The sequence below is a fragment of the Melozone crissalis genome, unplaced genomic scaffold, assembly GCF_028551555.1.
Source record: "Melozone crissalis strain CALT ecotype California unplaced genomic scaffold, PUWL_Pcris_2 ptg000056l_1, whole genome shotgun sequence".
In the NCBI taxonomy this organism is placed as follows: Eukaryota; Metazoa; Chordata; class Aves; order Passeriformes; family Passerellidae; genus Melozone; species Melozone crissalis.
The window spans coordinates 3,413,043-3,434,258 of NW_026535834.1; the positions used below are offsets into that span (position 1 = coordinate 3,413,043).

At 42.3% G+C, this 21,216-nt stretch overlaps 1 protein-coding gene across 1 annotated transcript in view; it reads right to left on the minus strand.

The window, feature by feature from the left end:
* Positions 1-467: 467 nt before the first annotated feature.
* BRF1 (BRF1 RNA polymerase III transcription initiation factor subunit) overlaps positions 468-21,216 on the minus strand; it is a 170,704-nt gene continuing 149,955 nt past the window's right edge. The window contains exons 16-18 of the mRNA XM_054286701.1: positions 9,525-9,576; positions 6,327-6,495; positions 468-4,158 (exon numbers count right to left, since the gene is read on the minus strand). Coding sequence (XP_054142676.1) covers positions 4,121-4,158; positions 6,327-6,495; positions 9,525-9,576 — 259 coding nt within the window. The 3' untranslated portion in view covers positions 468-4,120. The remainder of the gene's footprint in view (positions 4,159-6,326; positions 6,496-9,524; positions 9,577-21,216) is intronic.

Sequence of the window (21,216 nt, forward strand, 5' to 3'; positions counted from 1 at the left end):
AGCAGTACCTCTTTTTCCAGCAAAAACTAAAAGGAGCAAACACTCATCTGTACAAAGGGCAGATGTGGATTTTTGTCTCCAAACTGTGGCAGCCAGATGTTGATAAAATAACATGATTTTTAACTCGGCACACACCTTATTTATCAAGATACAACTTTGAGAAACAAGCACTGGAACAGTTCCACTAAATACACACACCATATATTGTTCCCACAGTCAGTTAATTATACAGCTCAGTGGAAAAGCCTCGTTAATGTTATGTACTTTACAGAGAGCATCTACATCTATCAGTGGAACAGTATCTTGTAAAAAGCACTTACCTGATTGCTGTGTCTTCCCTTATAGAGACAAAAGAAAGCTCTAAATGACAAATTTTGGCCACAACCAACCAATCATGCAGCAATCAAAACTGAACATTTTTAAGAACTAAGACAGAAAAATCAGAAATCATCAAGAGAGCATCATAGTAACAGATGGGCTATGTAAAGGTTTTATTTTTTATTTACAGCAAATATATTACAGTAAAAAAGGTTAACATGACTTGTGGTTGTGGAAGGATGGTACATATGCATACATCAAAAAGGTTTCATTTTCTTGGCACTAACTGAACTGAATACAAGGATTCAACACAAAAATAAGAAACAGAACATTTATTAGGCAAACTCTAACTGTACACATCTGCAACTGGGGTTTCAATGCAATCCAAAGAACACAAACAAGTCATCAGGATGGCAAAGACTTTTTTGATGAGCATGTTGAACCCTCAAGACAAGGCTGTCTGGCACCATTTAAAAGTTGCTGTACTGAACACACTGATTTTAAAGAAATGTCACAGATGATTAAGACACTGAAAATGCACTCAGCACAGTGAAGAAGCCCATTATTTTCCTTATTTCTTTTTCTACTCCCACAGTACCAGAGTGTTAAAAGGCTGCATGGCAGACAAGCTGGGTGCAACAGCTGGAGAATTTTGCCTGTCAAGCAAAGTGACTTGCAGCAAGAGATGTGCTTTCTGCAGCAAACCCAATGATACACAGCTTGTGTGGCTTCAAGGAAGACGATCTAAGAATACCAAATGTTGAAGCCTTATAAGCTCTTTACATCATAATCAGAACCCTGAGAAAAGCAGGATCCAAATTACTCCAAGTGAATTTGGGCTTACTTACACACAACAAAATTGTCCAGATATACCAACAGTAGTAAACAGAGTTAATGCAGTGTTAATCCTTTTACATTTTAATGACTAGCTATAAAAACAGAAACTAGCATGTTCAAATCTGTTTACATTTCCTGAGCTTAGTTAAATGAAGAAGGAATGAACGTTACAAAAATCCCGGTAAGTCACCAATAAATTAAAAATGTACATAACCACTATAGCTTAAGAAGCTCAGAGTGAAGTCTTCTTATCCAATACCCTTTCTTTAGGAATCCTGTACAGAAGCCATGCCATTAACTTCACCAGCAATACTGAGATGCTATGGAATTGTAGGTCTTTTTTTTTTTTCCCTTGCTATTCCAGCAGATTGCCTGATGGCCTTTCCTAATCAAATCACATGAGAGCATTCAAAAACTGCAACCCTCTACTTGCAGTGCACAAAACAATGTTCTCAGCAACACAATGTACTACTGAAATTCAAATTTCCTAGCTGCAGTTATTTGGGTGTGCTCTCAGCTCTCACACACAACACCACCACCCTGGCAGCAGGTTTGGTGTCCTTTGGGAGAACAAAGCAGGAGACTGGAGGAAAGACCCTCAGCAATATCCATCTTAGCCCATCTTAGAGGTTTCTTTAAGAGCCAAAATCTTGCATTTGAGAGAAGCACTCGACCTACATGAGTCATACACATGTTTATTTATGCATGTTTATTTCCTGCATAGAGAATACTGTGTACCTTGGAATAAAACCCAAGTCTTGAGAATATACTGAAGAGTATATTTGTAGCAGTGCTATGGAAGATTAATTCAAACCCAAACAATCAAACTCAACGGTCTCAAAGACTTGCAGAGCACAAACTTTGATAAAACAAACCACTTTTTAGAAAACTGTCTGCTTATAGCATACTTCTATTTTATGGAGTAGATAAAAGAGAGGTAGAAAGGTTTATCTCCTCAGTATCAGTTTCTGTGCAGTATTTATAAAATGTCAGGAAAAAAATCTATAGCTTTTCAGTGAAAATGACAGCTTTTCTCCTAAGAATTATAAGGAATCTCTTCTGTCCACTTAAATGCTGTAAACGAAGTAACTGGAATCTGGTTCAGAAGAGATTTTCCTTCCAGTAGCCTTACCACACCAATTTTGTTACCAAGTTCTGCTTCTAAGAAGTCATTACAGAAATACTCCTACACAGGGCTCAAAAATGCTTCACAGATACAACCCACCAAGCCATATTTACCAGCCAAATAGTATCAAGTCTGCTCCTAAAAAAATCGCTCACTCTTGCTTGACTTGCATGATCCATCTTATGTGAGCTACCAAGAGGGACAGAGAAGAATGGAAGTATGGAAGGCTGTGTGGCCCTTCCCCTCTTTGGTGATGATCTCAGATGTGAGCACCATCCTCACCCTGTCTGGCAGAGCACCCTGAAGCAGCTTCTCTTCCTGCCACAATCCAATCTCTGTAGCAGGAGGATGGATGGTGCTTTAGTAACGAGCGCTCCTGAAAAAAGGCAGGAAGGAAGACCCGACCAGGAGACACAGCTGAACAGAAACTGGGCTGGTAAGATAAATATCCATCTTGCCCTGGTGTTAAGAGAAGCCTGCAGCACTACAGTTTTCATGACTGTCACCAGATAAGGGAGAGAGATGGAAACATCAGCTGCAGACATCCAGAGTGTGATCCAGAGTGCCGTGCATTTCCCACGGAGCCGAGAGCCTCGGCCCAGCAGTGCCAGGGGAAGGCAGGTCAGAGGCACCAGGGTGGGATCTGCCCACTGGGCCTCCACTCCTGACCCCTGCTGTCATGGCACTGCCAGAACTGCTCTATCTGTGACAGAGGACCTGCCTGCTGACATTTCAGGGCACGCAGGGCTGGAGCTCCAGCTTTATTCACATAGCAACGACTGTTCAAGGATGGGATTTGAGCCATGAAAGTCAGGCTGCTGCATGGTGACCTTTAATTTACCCAGTGAATGCTAAGCAAATTACATTAAATTAAATTCAGTCAAAGCAGATGCTAGCTTATTTATTAAAAAGCTCAGCTTTCTCTTTCTTTCAACTGGTTTTAGAGACCAGCAGCTCTTGGGAGCAGACCTTGCCGCTAACTAAGTAAGGCAAGAGCAGCTCCACAGAGATGGCCTGAGCGACTCTCCTGCAGCAACACCAGCCTAAAGAAGACCTGGCTTTGCCTAGGGATGCCCAGCAACAGCTCATGAACACAGCATCTTTGCCTCCTTGCTCCCTGTACTTCCTACCCAAACCAGGTGTTTTCCCTCCTTCCACAAAAACCACACCAGACTCACAGTGGAAGACAATTCTTCATTGCCTTATACTGTCAGATATTTTAAGAAATCTATGAATTTACTAATATAAAGAAGTATTTACTCTGTTTCAGAAAACCAGTACTGCTCTGCAAATATATAACTTATCATTAACTTTTGACAGGGTTGGGGGAACTCGTATACAGCAACATGGTCACATTCACAGTCCTGGTTGGAAACATTTCCTTCTGTCACTTGTAGCATGATGAGACTGACTAATTTTCCTGTACTCAAATAATCAACAGGACCTGTCCTTCAACCTGCTCCCTTTCAGCAGTATGCCTAAAAGCAGTCACATAAATAAGAGATGTGCTGCTTTCAGCCACACAGGCTTCATGCACAGTCTGTTTTGTCTCTTTTCTTTTGTTCTCTGGAAACATTACTCTCATTAATTTAATTCTCCAACTATGATCCACCAAAATAAAAATAAATTCAAGTAGGAATCCAAACTGGTTATTGCTGGGTTATGGGTCAATGTAAACTGACCAGACCCAATGCCAACCTCGAATTCACTTTACAAAAGTCAGGATTGTTCGATTACATTTGCTGACCATAGACAGCTTCTTTCACTATTCATACAGCTTGAAGACCAAAGATTTGCTGAAAACAAGACACGGTCCATGTCCCCTGGAAGTAAATGGAGCTAATAGCCATCATCTTCATCCATATCACAGCCATAATCTGAAACACAGAAAGACAAGGGCATATAAAAATGCAAATATTCTGGGTAGATGGAAGACACAATAGCAGTATTGCTTCTTTAAGGTTGTTTTCTTGCTGTGTAACTACAGGATAAGTTTTGCCTTAGGCAAGCATTTTGAAAAACATCTATTTTCTTAGGCCTAAATAAGTTCTTGCATGTACTTCCCTCAATGAAATAAAATTATTTTTAAGCATGTATGTGTAAATATCTCCTCTCACTTGTCACTAGACTATCCTTTAGGAATACTTGGCACATGTGTATGTGAAATACTTGGTTTAATTTAGAGGCTAAGGTGATCAAGACTGATTGTCACAAGTGACTTGGCACACAGTGGCTGATAACCAGCAGCATTACATTTACAAGCAGGCACGTTTTTCACTAGATACAGGCACCAAGGAAAAAACTGGTTTGTTTATATTATTCATGGATTTATGAGCTGAAATTGCAAGGGTTCAGAGATAGCTCAGAGTTCCCATCAACATCAAAAGAGTCATGGAACAAATTCCGACCAATGCATCTGAATCAGATCTCCCTTATCTTCTTACTTCTAGACTTAAAATTTTTGCTCAGATTTTTTAATCCAATTTTATTTTCTTAATGCTGAGTGCAAAGACCGTGTGCTGTGTGTCAGAAGGCAAGTCTGTATGTTTCTAATGCACCTATTTTTCTTCTGTGTGCTTCTGAATGCACTGACACAGATACTTTCTGTAATGTAGATGAACCTATGGATAATTATTGCATATGAGCACTGAGGAAAGTTAAACTTCAAATTCCAAATCCAATACAGGGCAACATCTCACCCAAAGAGACAAGCAAATGCTCAAAAGCAGAATTAAGTGTAATCTATAATGATTTGTGTAGAATGGGTGAAGTTCACCATCTGTAATTCATGTTGTTATTCCAGGCAGGCAGGTCTAAAATCCACAGAGAAAGCAGCTAGGAAAGAGTTATTTTCTGTTCTGAGCAGCTCTGTACACCTGCATTCGAATTCTGGGAATACTCCTTTCCTTTTCTTTTTTATTTTTATTTTTTAACTCTAATTTTCAGCTGTTGTCCAGGCCAGACAGGGAGTAGTGGAATGTTCTCAGAATGGTTCAAAATTAGTAACATTTACAAAGAAAAAAAACTCAGTGACCTTTATTCTATTTTTGTGGGGGGTTTATTAATAAACATAGACCCACCCTCCCCCACATGGATGCCTTTTCTTGGGAACGTTATTCTAATAATAAATGCAGGCAACAAACTGTTTTTCCTACAGTTCAGCAATTATTTTCCAGCAGAGAAATAAATTCAAAAGCAACAGACACTTTTGTGAAATGTATACATTTTGTCTATGAAAGCTAAATGAATAGTGATGGAAAGATTTTTGCAGTAAATAACATTTCACTAGGAAACGTATTCCCATCTTGCGTCTTCACAACCCATAATTAGCAGTTCCCATTTTAAAAATAATTTTGTGTATTTTCAAAGCTTAACTTCTAAAGGGAAGTTTTTAATAAAGGATAAATGTGGAGTGTCCAGCTAGGAAAAACCACAGTGGAGAGGAGACTGCCTTTTCCTGCCAACAAAGAAATCTAATTAAACCAGTGGCTTTGCTGGGTAACCCAAAGAAATTAGCGCACATCTGTGTACCATACATGCACCACCAATGCCATTCCTGCACTTGGGAACAACTGCTTCCTCCCAACACCTTCCCCAGAAACAGAGTGTGATGATTTGTTGTGTTTTGAGCTGGACAGACACGTCCCCAGGGCTCACGGACAACCTGGACATCACTGCAGCCTCCACAGAGGAGGCACAAGGAGAAGAGAGGAGAGGCTCAGGGGGCCCCAGGCACTGCTAATGGAGGGGTTACTGAGCCCCTAACTCCTCAGATCCACCTAAATAAACCTAATTCTGGAAAACACCCCACGCTTCAGTTTGTTCTTGGGAAGCCCTCTTAGCCTAAAGCTCGAGACGCAAACTTTTCTCAGGAGGAGTCTCCAAGGTCAGGTTTCAGACAAGGGCGATTCCAGGCTTCCCACAGGAACAGGCAATGCTGAAAAGGCAGCAGGAGCTCTGGGACAGGGACAAGCAGGGGAAGCCTGTGTGTCCCCACGCCTGGAAGAACAAAGCCCACAGAGCAGAGATGGTACCCCCAGCTCACCATTTCCTCCCATTAACTGCAAGGCGCTCATGCAGTGATCTTCATCTTCCTCTACCTCTTCCTCTTCCACCTCTTCATCAGGGTTGTAAGCTACTGGGCCACTCTCCACAAGCACAGCTGCTGGTTTTTCTACATCAGAGGCTTCAGCCTGTGCATTTGGAAAGGTAACCTGCACAAAAGAAGAGAGAACAGTAGAACAGCCCTTCTTTTGGTCCAATAGTTGTACAGAACTTTAGCAGCTTCCAAACAATAGGGACAGGAGAGACAGAAGCTCATGTCCAGTGCTACAGGTTCAGCTGTTCTTATGGAAGTCTGAATGAAAGTCAGGCAAAACCATCCAGTTTTCACCTAGTCCAGAACCAGGCCACTGAAACATCCTGTAATGGTAACAGCAGAACAAGGATTCTCTGGCAAGCACAAGAGGAGGAGAAATTTGGGAGCGAAGGCTCCTCAGTAGAGCTCTGTGGGAAACTTAAACCTCTCCCACAGTGTGCTCAACTCACATCAGGCCTATTACAAAATAACAACGTTATTGACAATTTAATGATAGCAAAAATGTACCCTTCAAATCAGAAAAAGCCCAACATGTATTAGTTTTGACAGCTCTGGTTGGATTTATGTGGCGGCGCGATGAGCTGTGGAACAAATAGCACTCTGTAGACAGCACTTAATGTGATGGCAGAGCACTCAGCTGATAATACACACTGGCACCTGTGCCATTACCTGTGGAATTCAGCAGAATAATGATCTCCAAACACTACCTTGGGAATCAATCATGGATGGGACCTGTTCTGGATGTGGTACTCCCCAGCTGCTCCAAGGTTAGGCAGGACACAGCACGGAGGGAGAGAAAGGGGAACACCACAAGGGAACAGAGGTGAATTTGGAGTAGGTAATGCTGTCTTTGGCTCACTAAGGAGAGATCTGGGAACAGGGCAGGAAGCAGCAACAAGGCCTGTGCCAGCACAGCCCAGGCTCTGCTCTTTCTTCTCATTTTCATGGTGTGCTCAGTCTGGAGCTCCACCTCCTTCTCTCATCCAGGGAAGAAACATCACAGGAGCTTTACTTCCATCAGCTCTGTAATAGGGTACTTTCCACACTCATTCTGTACTTGGACTGTTTGGGCTCATACATTAGAGCCCATGGCACACAAAACCAGCCAATCAGCAATTGGAGGAACCTTAAAGACTAACCATGAATGCTGTGTTGTCATGTGAAGAATTCTGAGAAGGGAATATTGACAGTACCTGGCACCAGCCAGCTGTAACCAGCACCAAGTCACCTTCCCCAGTAAGAAAGATGGAAACTCTTCCTTGGAAGGACCAGTGGTGAACCGCTTCTAAAAATGAATGGTCCAAAGGAGACCAAAAAACCCCAACTCCTTTGGCCCAAACCATGAGAAAAGTGCCACGGCGATCTAGGTTTTAAATTACATACATAACTATGTACTGCTGCATGTTCTCCAATTCCATTGACAGCAAGCTCTGATAAAATGCTGCAGTTAATTTTTATTTATTTATTTATTTATAAATGCATTTGCTTGGGATGCAGTAGCTCCCAGAACCCCTGTAACTCCAGGCACTTCAGAGATACACCATAAGAGAAAATCCCTGTACCAGAAAGTTGATAGTCTAATTATTCAAACATCAAAGCTGCTCCTGAACTTGTCATACACCATGACAGTCAACCTAAAGAATCTGCCTGAGTTTTTCAAAGTCACCTCAGGGTTTGCTCCAACAGCTCATTAATAGGGCAAAAGACACCCATTAATTTTAACAGAAAATCAAGTATTTAGATATTCGGATCAGTCAAAGACAGGTTTTCATTATTTTTTAATGCTCAAATTAATCATATTATTTAGAGGAACTTCCCTCCAGTTTATATTTCCTACCACTGCTTTTACCTCTGTCATCAAATTGAGTCCATCTTGGTATAAGCAGAAATAGACACAAGAGTTTGAAACAAATCAGCATCATAATATACATCAATTTATATGTTTAAAAGTATCCATCTGCTCTGAAAAAATGGGTGAATATAAAGGAGCTACAATTGAGTCATTATTTTTTAAAATTGCTCCATGCTAATTAAAATGTGACCTTCTTCTAATTATCATGTCCACTTCCAGACTGCTGTACTTCTAAAAATGTGCAGAGTTTTCTAATGAGCATAAAATAAGAAGTGAAAATGTATTTCCCTAGGCAGGATATCAAACTGTTTCTGAAAATCAATGACTTTTAGTCATGTTAAAAAAAAAGGCAGTCAAACAACACCTTTAAATAGAACTTCCTGAATTCAATTCCAGACATCCTGGACTGGAGTTTGGCACTTAGCTTTATGTATGGATGGGCAATTGTCAAAGGTGTTAAACTACCTAAGGGAACTGCTTCACTTTCAGAAGGGTGTCAGTGTCACACATTCATGGGCAAGAGGGACAAATCCCTTTGGTATACTGAATTTTTAGATATGCAGTAGACAGTTTGTTGTATACAAAATGCCTGTGAATATTTTGTATAGGGTGAAATTATTAGTGAAAGAGAGCAGCCATCATTGTTATCTGGTTTCACTGAAAATAATAATGATCTGAAAATAATCATGATCCCTTTGGGAGGTGCACAAAGGCATCCAAGGAGGGCTTCTGGCAGTGGCCAGTTACCAGCACCAACTTTTCTGTGGCACTATTACATTTTCAAACTAGACAAACAATAAAGCAGGAGTAAGCCAGGCTATACAGGGTAAAAGCTCTTTCCACACTGGTCTCTGACAGAAGCCTAGCCCATGCCTGGGGTCAGGTCTGGCTGCACAAAAGTGGAGTTTGCAAAGTTCTTCTTCTCTGTGAGGACAGTCCAAGTGCTGAGAAGCAGGCATGAGCTCTGCCCCCTCCTACTCCTCCTGACCATTTATTTGACATGGACTTTATTAGATGCTTGCAGGGAGTTTTCTCTTTTTTGCTGTCCAATGAAGCATCATGAGGCTGTGCCAATGTTCCTGATGGATAAGTAAGGCAAGTCTGGGTTAAAAAACATCCAATCTCAGCTTTGCAGTGTTCACAGTAACCAATTCCTGGCCTGATCAGACAAACAAGACTCATTTCTTTTACCCTTATCTACCACATGACCAGAGCTAGGCTGAAAATAGCTTGTGGGAATTTCCAAACTCAACCTGTTGCACCAGGTTGGAGAAGTGCTGGACTTTTCTTACCTCTTCAGTGGCAGCCTTCTTAGCAAACTGGGTTGAAATCAAGGGTCTTAATCTGCAAAGAAAGAAAGAAAAAATGCTGAACAACAGAAAAGTTGCACAAGAGTTTGACACAGAGTATTCATTCTCCAAACAGTGAAAGCACTTTGCTAGTGTTATGCTGTGCAATTACTTTTTTAATGATTTAAGATAAAGAGCAGAGAGCCACAAATGCCACAATAATTAACACACACACGTTCCCTTGGAAGAGTCTGTCCCAGATCAAGGTAGTAATAAAAGATGCCAGCACAGTAGCAAAACCTCATCTCAAACTGCAGCCCCAGCTTCTCCCCAAGGTCTTTGAAATAGCTGTGTTTGTCACATTTTACAAAAATCAAAAGAAAACTGATTTTTGGAAGAATGCAGACATGGCAAGACTGGGCCACACTCTGATTACTGGTCTGCAATTGCTTCTCTGCATCTGATGATACACAGAGGATACCAGCAAGATTATGCATGCAGGACACCATAACCATCACAGGCAAGAAGTTAACATCCAGCTACAGAAATAATCAAAAAAACCCCAGGGACCCATGAGAAATGACAGAAATTGAACATAAACATTTTTAAAAACTCTGCATCAGATGTGAAAGAGACCTGCATATTTGGGGGAGAAGAGCTGGATCAGTATAACTTTACAGCTAAGTGTTAAATATTATTACTGCTGAAAAGCATTTCATAGTCTGTTGTTTCCCCAGTGCCAAGGAGGCTGTTCTCAATCCATCATTTAGTGTTACTTTCTGGTCTCTCCAGCTCATCTAGATGTATCTAGTCACGAAGAGGATGACTTGCTTTCCACAGAAACACGGCTCAGACAGCTCCTCAAGCACGTCTTTTAACGAAGTCTAGGCAAACAACTTAATGAATACCAATTTATGCCTCCAGAGATACAGTCTTTTATGATAAGCAGTATTTTACTCTCATTTTTCTCTTAGTCATTCCTCCTTGTTAACACACCTCCTTGTTGTTTTCTTACTTATTTATTTATTTCAAATAATCAGCAGGAGGAAACAAAACCCCAGAGAATGAGGAGGGGAGACTGAGATCATTATCTCTGATGGTGGAGACAATATTAAAATACAAGATATTAGCTAAGCTCCAGAAAGGTTCAAAAACTGATCACCTCTGAAATGCCGTGCAGGACCCAAAAGGCATTTCAGCAACTCAAGTAATTGAAGGTGCCTCCTCCTAGAAAATGACCAAAAGAGGCTAAGGGAATGTTTCAGGAGCAGTGCTACTGAAGAATCCAGAACACATTATTCTGCTACAGATACTTCTTGTCGTATTACATAATTACAAAGAATTTCAAGAAAGAGATTCACTTGACCTACATAAATATCTATTACTTACAAATCCTGGTTGATTTCTGGGATCAGAGAGATTATATTTGAAAACATGGACACGCTCCTCCCTATGTGCTCAGCCTTCTCTTTCCTTGTCTAACCCCAACTGCAGAGTTTTCACCTTTAAATGCTGCCAAGGAGCAGGGATACCCTCACCCTGACCAGGCTGCTCAGAGCCTGTCCAACCTGACCCTGGATGTTTCCAGGGACAGGGAATCCACCACCTCTCTGGGCCTCTGCCATTGCCTCACCACCCTCACAACAAAAAAATTTCTTCCTTAATTCCTGAGATTTGAGAGTACCTACCTACTTTCAATCACTGTTTTCCAAAATGTCACCCTGTTTGGATGCTTATATAGATGCAGCAAAGCCAAAAGGTTGCATAGCTGAAGGATTCTAATTACCAAACAGGTTGTGTTTCATTGACATGACTGAAAAACACCCAACATTGGTAAGAAATTAAAGATTTTTATTTTAAATTCATAGTCATGATTATTGCAATTAACATTGTACCAAAGATAGCACCTTTTCCCTCCTGCTACCCAAAGACATCAGACCTCCCTGGAGCACCCTGAAAATATTTCCTCCCCCCAATTAAAATCAAGCTGTTGAGTAAGACTCACAAGGTAATCAGAAACTGCTGACATTTCTTTTAGAGCAAATTATACATGTGCTCACACAGTGAAGAAAACAATCACAGCTACAGGAAGCAGAGTAAACATTCCAGTTTCATTTTAATTAAAATGGTCCCCTAATGAAAATAAAAAGATTCACGTTTATGAAAAGCCTATTTGGAAAAACTTTAGTGCTACATCCAAGAGCCCTTCCATACCATTTCTCAGCAGCAAGGGATCCTCACACCCAAACTGAAATTAAAGTTGTATTTCTGTTCCACGAGAGCCACTCACAACGTGCACATCTTCACTTCCTTGCTACAAACACAGCACTGCCATCTGATCTGGCAATACAGTTTCTCTCTCAGCATAGTGTAAAATGCATCCAGAAGCAGTGGGGTGGATCCTGCTCCTGCCACGGATGGACAGCACCTGCTGCAGGCCAGATCCAAGGGTGGATCTCATCACCTGGGTGGAATGGCCTGGCCCACTGCCCCTCCATACTACCTGCTTCCTAAAACACTAACCACGACACTGGAAAAAGGTAAAACCAGCACAAAAACTTATTTCCCTGCTGATATAATGGCTTTGATTCAAACTACAGCTATAAAAGTTATAAATACATAACCCCCTTGGCTCTCCTTATGCCTAGGGAGAGCCTTACTATTACAGTACAAAACATTTAAGAAGGTTTTATAGTTGGGGGTGTTGTTTTGTTTCTTAAATGCCCCAATGTCCTGACCTCCTTAAACCAGAGCAGCTGCTGCCACACCAGCCATATGGAGCAATAAATTACTGGCTGCCATGGCTACAGATACAGGCTCCTTCTGCTGTCTGGCTGCACCTCAGAGGGTGGAAAAAAGCGTCTTCATGGAAAAGCACAACCCCTTTTGAGGCTGGGACAGGTCTGAGTATTAATGATCAAAAAGCACCTTGAAAAAATAAGTAATTGAAGCGTCTTATCCAACTTTCACTGGGCATGACTCAACCTCTGTAGAAGGCTACCAAGGGACACACGTGCACAGAAGAAAGATCCTGTCCATCAAAGTCCAGACTGAATTAGAGGTTCACTAATTCAATAAATAGCTCAATAAATAATAACAGCCTACATTAAAGTACAATTCCATATATCCTGAAGTGACAGCAGCATCCATTTAAAATGTAATGTTGTGACTGGGAAATAATGGGGCTCCTGGTCTTCCAAAGTGTGTCAGTTGTCGTTCACTATTTATGATGACTTCTAGTTTGGGGCATTTTCCTTTTGAACTTTGCAAATTAACACAGTACCTTGTGGGAGGGAAAAACAGAACAAGCAACTTTCTGAACAGCAACGTGATCCGTAAAAGGGGATAAAAAAGATTTCACACAGCCCCAAGTGTGTTACATCCACACTTCAAACTACTTCAAAAATTATGCAGATCTACTAATGCTCATGTCAGCCAACACACATAACACCGGAAGCAGATTATCTTGACATGTTTGTGACAAAAACTAATGGCATGGTACAAGACATCAGAGGCTGCTCCCTGCCGAATCCGCTGTGCTCTCAGCTGAGATGTGCACGATAACGTCTGGGTTTGTCCTCCAGCTTAACAATTTAAAAGAAGATTCAATATAATAGCTCCTGACAGGGCTGGAGATCACACAGACTGAACTTCCAAAGTGTTTTTCTCTGCAAAACAAGCTGGCTGTGACAAACAACAGTTTTTATTTTGCTTATTATTTAATAACAAAAGATTACACAGCATAGTACATAAAAGAGAAAGAGCAGCGAGAGGTAATAAACCCACCCCACTTGCATCAGACTGTTCATCCACCAAAAAGTTTGACAGTACCATAACAATCTCCTCAGTGCAATCCGACAAGTAATTTGGAAACTCACCCAAAGCTCTTTTCTTACTGAATTTTAATTTAATCCACCCATGTAGGGAACATCTTATTGCTGCTCACCGCCCATACTAATTTTATACACGGATGGTCCCAGAATACACAATGGGAAGCAGAGAGGGAGCAGAGCCCACAGCCACAAGCCTGCAGTGTAATTATGCAGGTCATCCATGACAACTGCCCATGAAACTTATATATCCATGCACAGGCCTTTCATGTGCAGGGACAGAAAAAACTATTGAGAAATGACTCAACAAGAGACAGGTCAGGTTCTCCACGCTGGCCGAGATCCTCCTCCCACCTGAGGCCAGATGGTTTTGCCTCAGGAGGTCAGTTTACTAGACATCTGTGTGAGAAGGAAATTAATATAAATGTTTACACAGGCTAAGAGTGCCCTTTAATTAGGTACCATCAATGTTATCCTTACCGGAAAGCTGGGAATTACCTCTCTGCAAGGATTTAAATCTCTTCTTGGAAACACAACAGCATCAGGAGACACTGCCTGCTGTCCTGCCATTGGGTCAGGACAAAGGGGTGACCCTCCCATACCTGGATGACTGCTGTTTTCCAGAGGGCAAAACAAAGGCTGCAATGACAACCATAACCCTGGAGCACTTCAGGGTTTGCACATCCAGCTGTGGATCCCACCATCTTCTACATCTGCTCCTGCCTGAGAGCCAGATGCTCGCAGGAGCCATTCCCTCCACTCGAGAGGAAGTGGAGGCACCCAGCCAAGGCCAGGGCTGGCTGTGACACCCATGGACAGCAGCATGATGCCCTGAGCACAGCGGCTGGGGCTCAGGGTGTACTGCACCTCCTCAGAAATCCAGATACAACAACAGACACCATCATGCTCTGCAGAGTGACAAAGCACCTGTGATGCTCACACCTTGAAACCATGTGTGCCTAAATGTGAGGTAGGCAGGAGGTTTTAGCTTTCTCAAGACCAGGCTCTTCACCCTGTCCAGCTCACCATCACTGTGAAATCCCCAGGGAGCTTCCCTAAATCACTCCCCCAAGTGCCAGCGCTGCAGAGACCCCAACTAATGGCAGAAAGACTCCAACTAAGAGCATGTCCAAACCGCAATGAGCTCAGCTCCCACACAGGGAGGTCCCTTTGGAGATGGCTCAGTGCTGCTGAGATCTGAGCAGATCTGAGATCTGCTGTACAGATGTGACTGATGGGCAGCAGGCAGGGTGTGAACCCTCCTGGATACCAACAGACAGCTGAGCCAGTTCCTGCTAACTCTGCTCCAACATCCCTGTGTGAACTCCAACTCCACTAACAGACAGTGCCTTCATCCTGTTTCTGGGCAAGCAACACCATGGAAAGAGCCATTTCAAACAGGAAAAAAGCAAACTGAAGTTGACACCAAAAACTAAAGTGAAATGAGGAATTGTTCCCACTTCTGATTCCCACTCAGTCCTCTTTCATGCTGGATCAGAGGAGCTTGGCTTTCATCAGTGCAGCAGCAGACAACACAGCACTGAGAACATCCTCAGTGCTAATGAGAGCAGCCTCTCCCAGCAAAGCCTGAGCTGAGCACTGAGGGACCAAAACTCGCAGGAGGAAACTGGAAAAAAGTAAGAATCTCTATCATTCACTAAGGAATAGATTTACCACTGAGGAACTAAGCACCTGCATCAGTCACCAACAGGCTTTTGAAAAGCAGGAACTTTGCTGGTGTGTCGTGAGTTGAACACCTATTCCAGGCTTTTCAGAGACGGGCAGGAGCCATAACATCTGTCTTCAATAACCCAGCTCAGAGTGGGCAATATTTTTCTGCATAGCTGCAACACTTTTTCCTCAGTCAGATGCTGGAAAACAGCAACTTGCTGTTCTTCCCACTGACAAAACCAACAGCCTTTCAACAGCAAAAATGAAAAGAATGACATCTAAGGCCACCTCATTGGGACCAAATGAAATTATGCTCCTGCAGCAGATCCCAAACAATATCTCCACATATCTGCTCCTAAAGGAAATTGCTGCAGACCATGGGAAATTACAATTGCTTCAGGACAAGACAAGCTGACTGATCTAATATTTCTGGTTGACACACCTTCTTCCTGAGTTTGTCAATAAAGACACTGATGAGCTCATCTCTCCACAGGTCAGGAAAGTATCTAGCTGAAAACATGTTATTCCTTTCACCATGGAAATTTTTCCAGATGAAATGATAGCAGCAAGGCAAATCTGCACCTTGCTGAGAAAAGCTACTTAAAATAAGGAAGCTATGAAGCATTTTAATGAAGGTAAATGAGTAATCATAATGGTCTCAGTTAAGCAAGTCTAATGGCAGTGTCACTTTTAAAACATGGGCGTGAGACAACTCATGTGGTGACAATCCATATGCCTTAACTATCGTGTAGTGCAGTCTTTCAAATGGCAGCAGTGCAGAATGCAACTGCTATGGCAGAAAGAACCATTATTAGCAGATAAGGCAAATAAAAATAAATTTCAAACGGTGCTTGAAACTATAGTAACAAGAAGTGAAATTTTAAAAGTTAAATGAACACATTATCATCTCAACAGAAGGATTATGCTATTGAAAAATTCTCAGCAGTAGCACTGCCGTCTGTTTCTGGTGCAAATGTATTTTTCTAGAGTCAAGCAAGGAGGATTACAGATATTTGCTTTTGGACAAGTGTTTTGATCAATCTTAACCTCATGAAAGCTTCAAATGAGGCAAAAGATAAAAAGAAAACACCTTAGTAACCTGCAGTCTCTGGGAACAATTCATTGAGGTTGTTATACCCAGAGGTGATGCCAAATCGATCGCTGGATCTTCCCTGTTGACATTACAAGGACAAAAATCATGCCAGACAAAAGAGGAACTCACTTCTTCCACAGCTCTAGCAGCCTATACCACGGGGCAAATTCAGTTTCTCTCATCCAATTGTGGAGGCAAAACTAATACTCCAGAATTCAGGCAACTATAGATTCATACAAGTAGTCCATCAAGGAATAAAGATGGATGACTGATTTTTTTTTCCTTGTGTCTGGTCTATTATACATTAAAGAACAATTTCACTGGCAGCCATCTGGAAATCAATGTATTACAAGCTTTATTTTATGATTACCAACATTCCCCTTCGTAACTCATTTCTAATTATAAGCAATAAATCATTCCTTCATGCTTGTAATTTCTAACAGCCAATTATGGCAAACCTCTTATTTAAATAGCAAATCTCACTGTAAAACATCACATATTTTGAGGTATGCACAGAACATCTAATCAGGCAGCCAAATGGTAGAACGATGATTTAATGTGGGTTTTGCAACCACCAAGAAGGCACAAGTGGAAGAGTCCACCCTCCCCTGTGACCTGTACACACTAAAACTTTTCAAAACTGAAAGCACAGGCCTCATCTGCCTGACTTGATGTAGAGGAGAATCACATGAAGCAATAAGAGAGCCAGGACACAACTCAGGGAAGGCTGGTGTCAAGGATTCCCCTTACATGTCAGGAAATTAATAAAGAGGCTGTGGCAGCAGAAGCTGTAGATTGGTTAAGTAAGAACTTCTGGGCAATGTCTACTTTCATTTTAGGAACTAACAGTGAAAGAACACAGCTCTAAATTTAATATTTTGAAAAAACAACTCAAGTAGCCTTTCCCATGTCTGGATTTGTGTTTGAAATGGGCTGGCCTCCTCCCCCCAAGCCAAAGGACTCCCCCATGCACTGCCCAGGTGCTCAACATCACACCTACTCCCTGTTACACAGGTTTTGCAGGTGTTAACATAGAGTATGAGCAAGGCACTCACTCAGATCACTTCTCCCCATCCCTCCCAGCCAGGAGAGAATCAGACAGAACAAAGGAATGAAACAGTCGGCAGAGAAAAAGTGTCACCAAATAAATCCAGATTCTTCCTTCGGGGACAAGCCTTTAATGGTGGTTTGCTATGGCAACCATTACCAACAGAACACCAGCAAAGAAATGTTGTGGAGGATGTCAGATAAGACCAAACAGGGCCAGTCCAAAAGCACAGGCAAGGACACAGAAAAAAATTTGAGTTATATTTGTTCTTCAGTGTAGGTCTGAGTAACAGGCATGTGAGTGCAAACACAAGAGAGAGGCTTCTTATAAATAGCTCTGCTGGGATTTGTCCGTTAGGAAAAAAAACCTCACTCTTGTCAGAAAAGTATTTGATACAATTCTGGATACAGAATTTATTACATGAGAAACTGATCTCAGGAACGTGGAAGTGGTTCCCACTGAGATTTTATTCGGTCATCACACAGCTCGAGCCTGTTCCAGCTTCACATCGTGTCATCTGGTAAGCGTTTACAGTAGGAATCTAGGGAACTGGATTTGGAAAAAATCCATCACAACTGACCTAAATCTGATCTGACCTGAATAATCGAACTAAATACCAAATTCAAAAATGGCTAGACAAGAGAGAGGAGCGGGAATTCTTCAGCTGCAGGAGTTATCTCATGCTCTCCTCAGCCATACATTGGGTTAGGCACTCCACTTTTCCTAAACAGCCACGGTGATGGAGGCTATGGGAACATCCCCTTGTTCCAAAGGTGTCAAAATGCACAAGTGCTGCAGGCTGCACTGTGTTCCCTTTCCTTCTGAGATATCATTCACTCATGAGAGAACGTGGTGGTGCATTCCTCCCTGCCAGGCTGCACTATGATCTAAGCAAAGCACCTGGAAATGGGGAATGTAAGAGAGCAAGTGAATAAGAAAATCCAAAGAGAATGCTTTGGAAGGGCAGTGTGACCATGTCAGGGCCATCTGGCTGTGGTGACCATGTCAGCACCATCTGGCTGTGCCTTTGCCACAGAGTCACCCCAGAGGGTGGCCTTGGCTGATGTGGTGCTGCAACATCCACTGGGAAATGTTTTGTTAGAGCCATGGCCACACCAGCCCACCCTACAACCATGTCAGAGTCACAACCTGCCTTGTCACCAAGCCCTGCCTGTATTGCTGCTCCAGGGGCTTACACTGACAGCACTGCCAGCTTTATTGCTGCACACTGAGCTGAAGATGTACAGGTGCAGCACCACCTAAGCAACACAAAGCAACTCTCCTTAGATGGATCATTATTTACAGAGACCTTGCAGTGATGTGTTCAACAAAAGGTTTCACCACTTTCATGATTCCTTATCTTCTTTTTATGAGAGATCTAAGTATTATTTATTAGAATTCTCCACACACAAAGCTCAAAGGCATTTTAACATCTGGTTTACTCTCTCAGCAGTGAGAACAAAAACACTCTGAAGAAAACTAAAAAATCATTGGCTCAATGTTGGTGAAACTTGGGTAGTATTTCTGGCAAAAACTTTGAACAAGGATGCAAAAAACAGCCTGTAGAAATCTAAAGGGAGGGAGAAACAGACACCAAAGCCTATAAATTTCATTTTGAAAATAAGGCGTCATTCTTATTATGCCTGTGGATGTGTATCTTCCCCATACAGAGTTTGAAAAGCTTTATATAAACTACACTTCTAAGCAAGCTTGTAATTAGCTAGGGGCAGGCTTGGCTTTAATTACAGCTTGGAGAGGCACACATTATGGAAATACTTAGCTAATAACCACAGCCATGCTCTGCTGATGGCTGAGGGCAGGCCAGCATGTGATTGCCATGAAGCACCTGAGTACTTTCTGCCCTGTGTGAAGTGAGCAGGACTGGTCTGTCAGGTCTGCCTCCCTGCTCTGGCACACAGGCTAAGCCAGGCTTTGCTGGCAGCAGTGCTGAGCTGTCCTGAGTGCCTGCATCTGGCCTCCCTGCTCCTCACGAGAATGCTGTGGGATACTTGCTCTCACCTCACCTGGAGATGCTGCGCAAAAGGAACCTGACAGAGAGAGATGAGACTGCACCATCTCAGCATCAGGCAAGAACAGCCTGCACCCAGTGCATGAACTGGTCAGGTATCAGCACACACTGTGAATACATGCACATTAACCTGTACAGCTTTGTTCAAAGTTACTATGAGGTTGATCCTACATCCCATCCCAAAAACCCAACAGGATAGTTGTCGCAGACAACTTTCATGAAAAATCCTTTCCTTAGGATTTTTTCTCCTGAGAAGCTGAGAGGCCTCAGGAACAAAATGGTAAACATTGATTATCTGCTGCTGTGGAATGCAACAGGTGCATCTGTGATTGGTCTCATAGAGTTGTTTCTAATTAATGGCCAATCACAGTCAGCTGGCTTGGACTCTCTATCCAAGACAGAAGCCTTTGTTATTATTCTTTCCTTTCTATTATTAGCTAGCCTTCTGATGAAATCCTTTCTTCTATTCTTTTAGTATAGTTTTAATGTAACATATATGATAAAATAATAAATCAAGTCTTCTGAAACATGGAGTCAACATTCTCATCTCTTCCCTCATCCAAGAACCCCTGTGAACACCATCACAGATAGTCAACAGGAAGAATACACCCCTAATACAAAATTCCTGCAAGTTCATATAGGTCTCTCACAATTTTGGATCCAACCTTTACTGGCACAAGAAAGGACCAGAAAGTAAACTGCTCTTTATTCCAACCTCAGAAACTGCTTGCCTGGCAATCTCTACTTGGGTATAAGTATGCATGGATAATGAAGTGCAAAACCAATACAAATCACTGGGAAAATGGCTATTTACCATTGAGTATGACACAAGCTTAAAATATGCATTGCTACACACTGTGGGTGCTTGCTCATACACTCTGTTATGAACCAATGAATTGCTGAACTGGGTCACAGAAGCCCTTCATGACCCAGAAGTCGTGTCTCCTTCACAATGCATTTGGTACAGATAAAGAAATGAGTATAAAAATGCAGCCACATTTTTTTTACAGAAAGAAAATTCCAAATGGAAATGTTATGAAGGAAAACAACAATAATTGCTGTTTTAAAATCTGTGTACAATAAGCGCAACTGCTTTTGAGAGAGGAGAACACTGCTGCTGATGTGGGGAGCAGACAGCACCATCTTCTCCAGTGTGTGTAAGGTTGCACATCTGTGAACTTCGGTGAGCTTTGCAGGGGAACCTATGGGTAAACCCCGATAGTGTTACTTGACAGTGTTTTGCTTTAATACAGCTTAATTCTAGTGTTAACAGATAGAATTATCCAATAGAAGGCTCGCTGTAACTGCAGGGGAGATGCCCTCACAGCTGCCCACACTGGTTTAACTGGATCCATTGGAAACCTGTCCAGGTGAAGACACAGTCAGCTGCACGTGGCTGGTGAACAGGGGGCAGCTCTGGGCCACCAGTCCCCAGTGTGGCTCAGTCAAAACAAGCCAGGTCAGCCTGAGGAGAGCTCTGCTAACGATTACCTTTGAAGTTGCTGGAGTTTGCACAATCACTTGAAGAGCACTTGCACCTGAAGCAGGTCAGGCAGCAGCCAGAGCACAGAGAAGCTGAGTTCAGCTGGGAAGACGTTTTCCTGACCTTCTCCCAACACCTCCTCTGCACCGAGCCCTCACCTGCAGGGGTGGAAGGCTGACCCCAACCTCCAATAATCAGATGGCCAAAATTTCTGTAACTGGGAATCAGCCACTCCCCATCAAAGCAAACACAGCAAAATCATGTGACAAGATCTATTTAAAAACCTTACTCCACCTCAATTTTTTACTCAGCCCTTCCAAGAAATTGTGGCCCCTTGTGTGTAGTTTTTCAGCCAACAAAAACCCAGCTTCTGAGAAGGGCCAATGTAAAAGCCAGGCAAGCAATTCCTCTTGTTGAACATCCTCTCCTCCACTTCACTGTAGCTATGGAAGATGTATTAAAAAGAAAATTACTGCAGCTACAAAGCTCCATTCAAAAACTGCTCATGCACATCCTCAGCTCTGTGCACACAGAAATACTG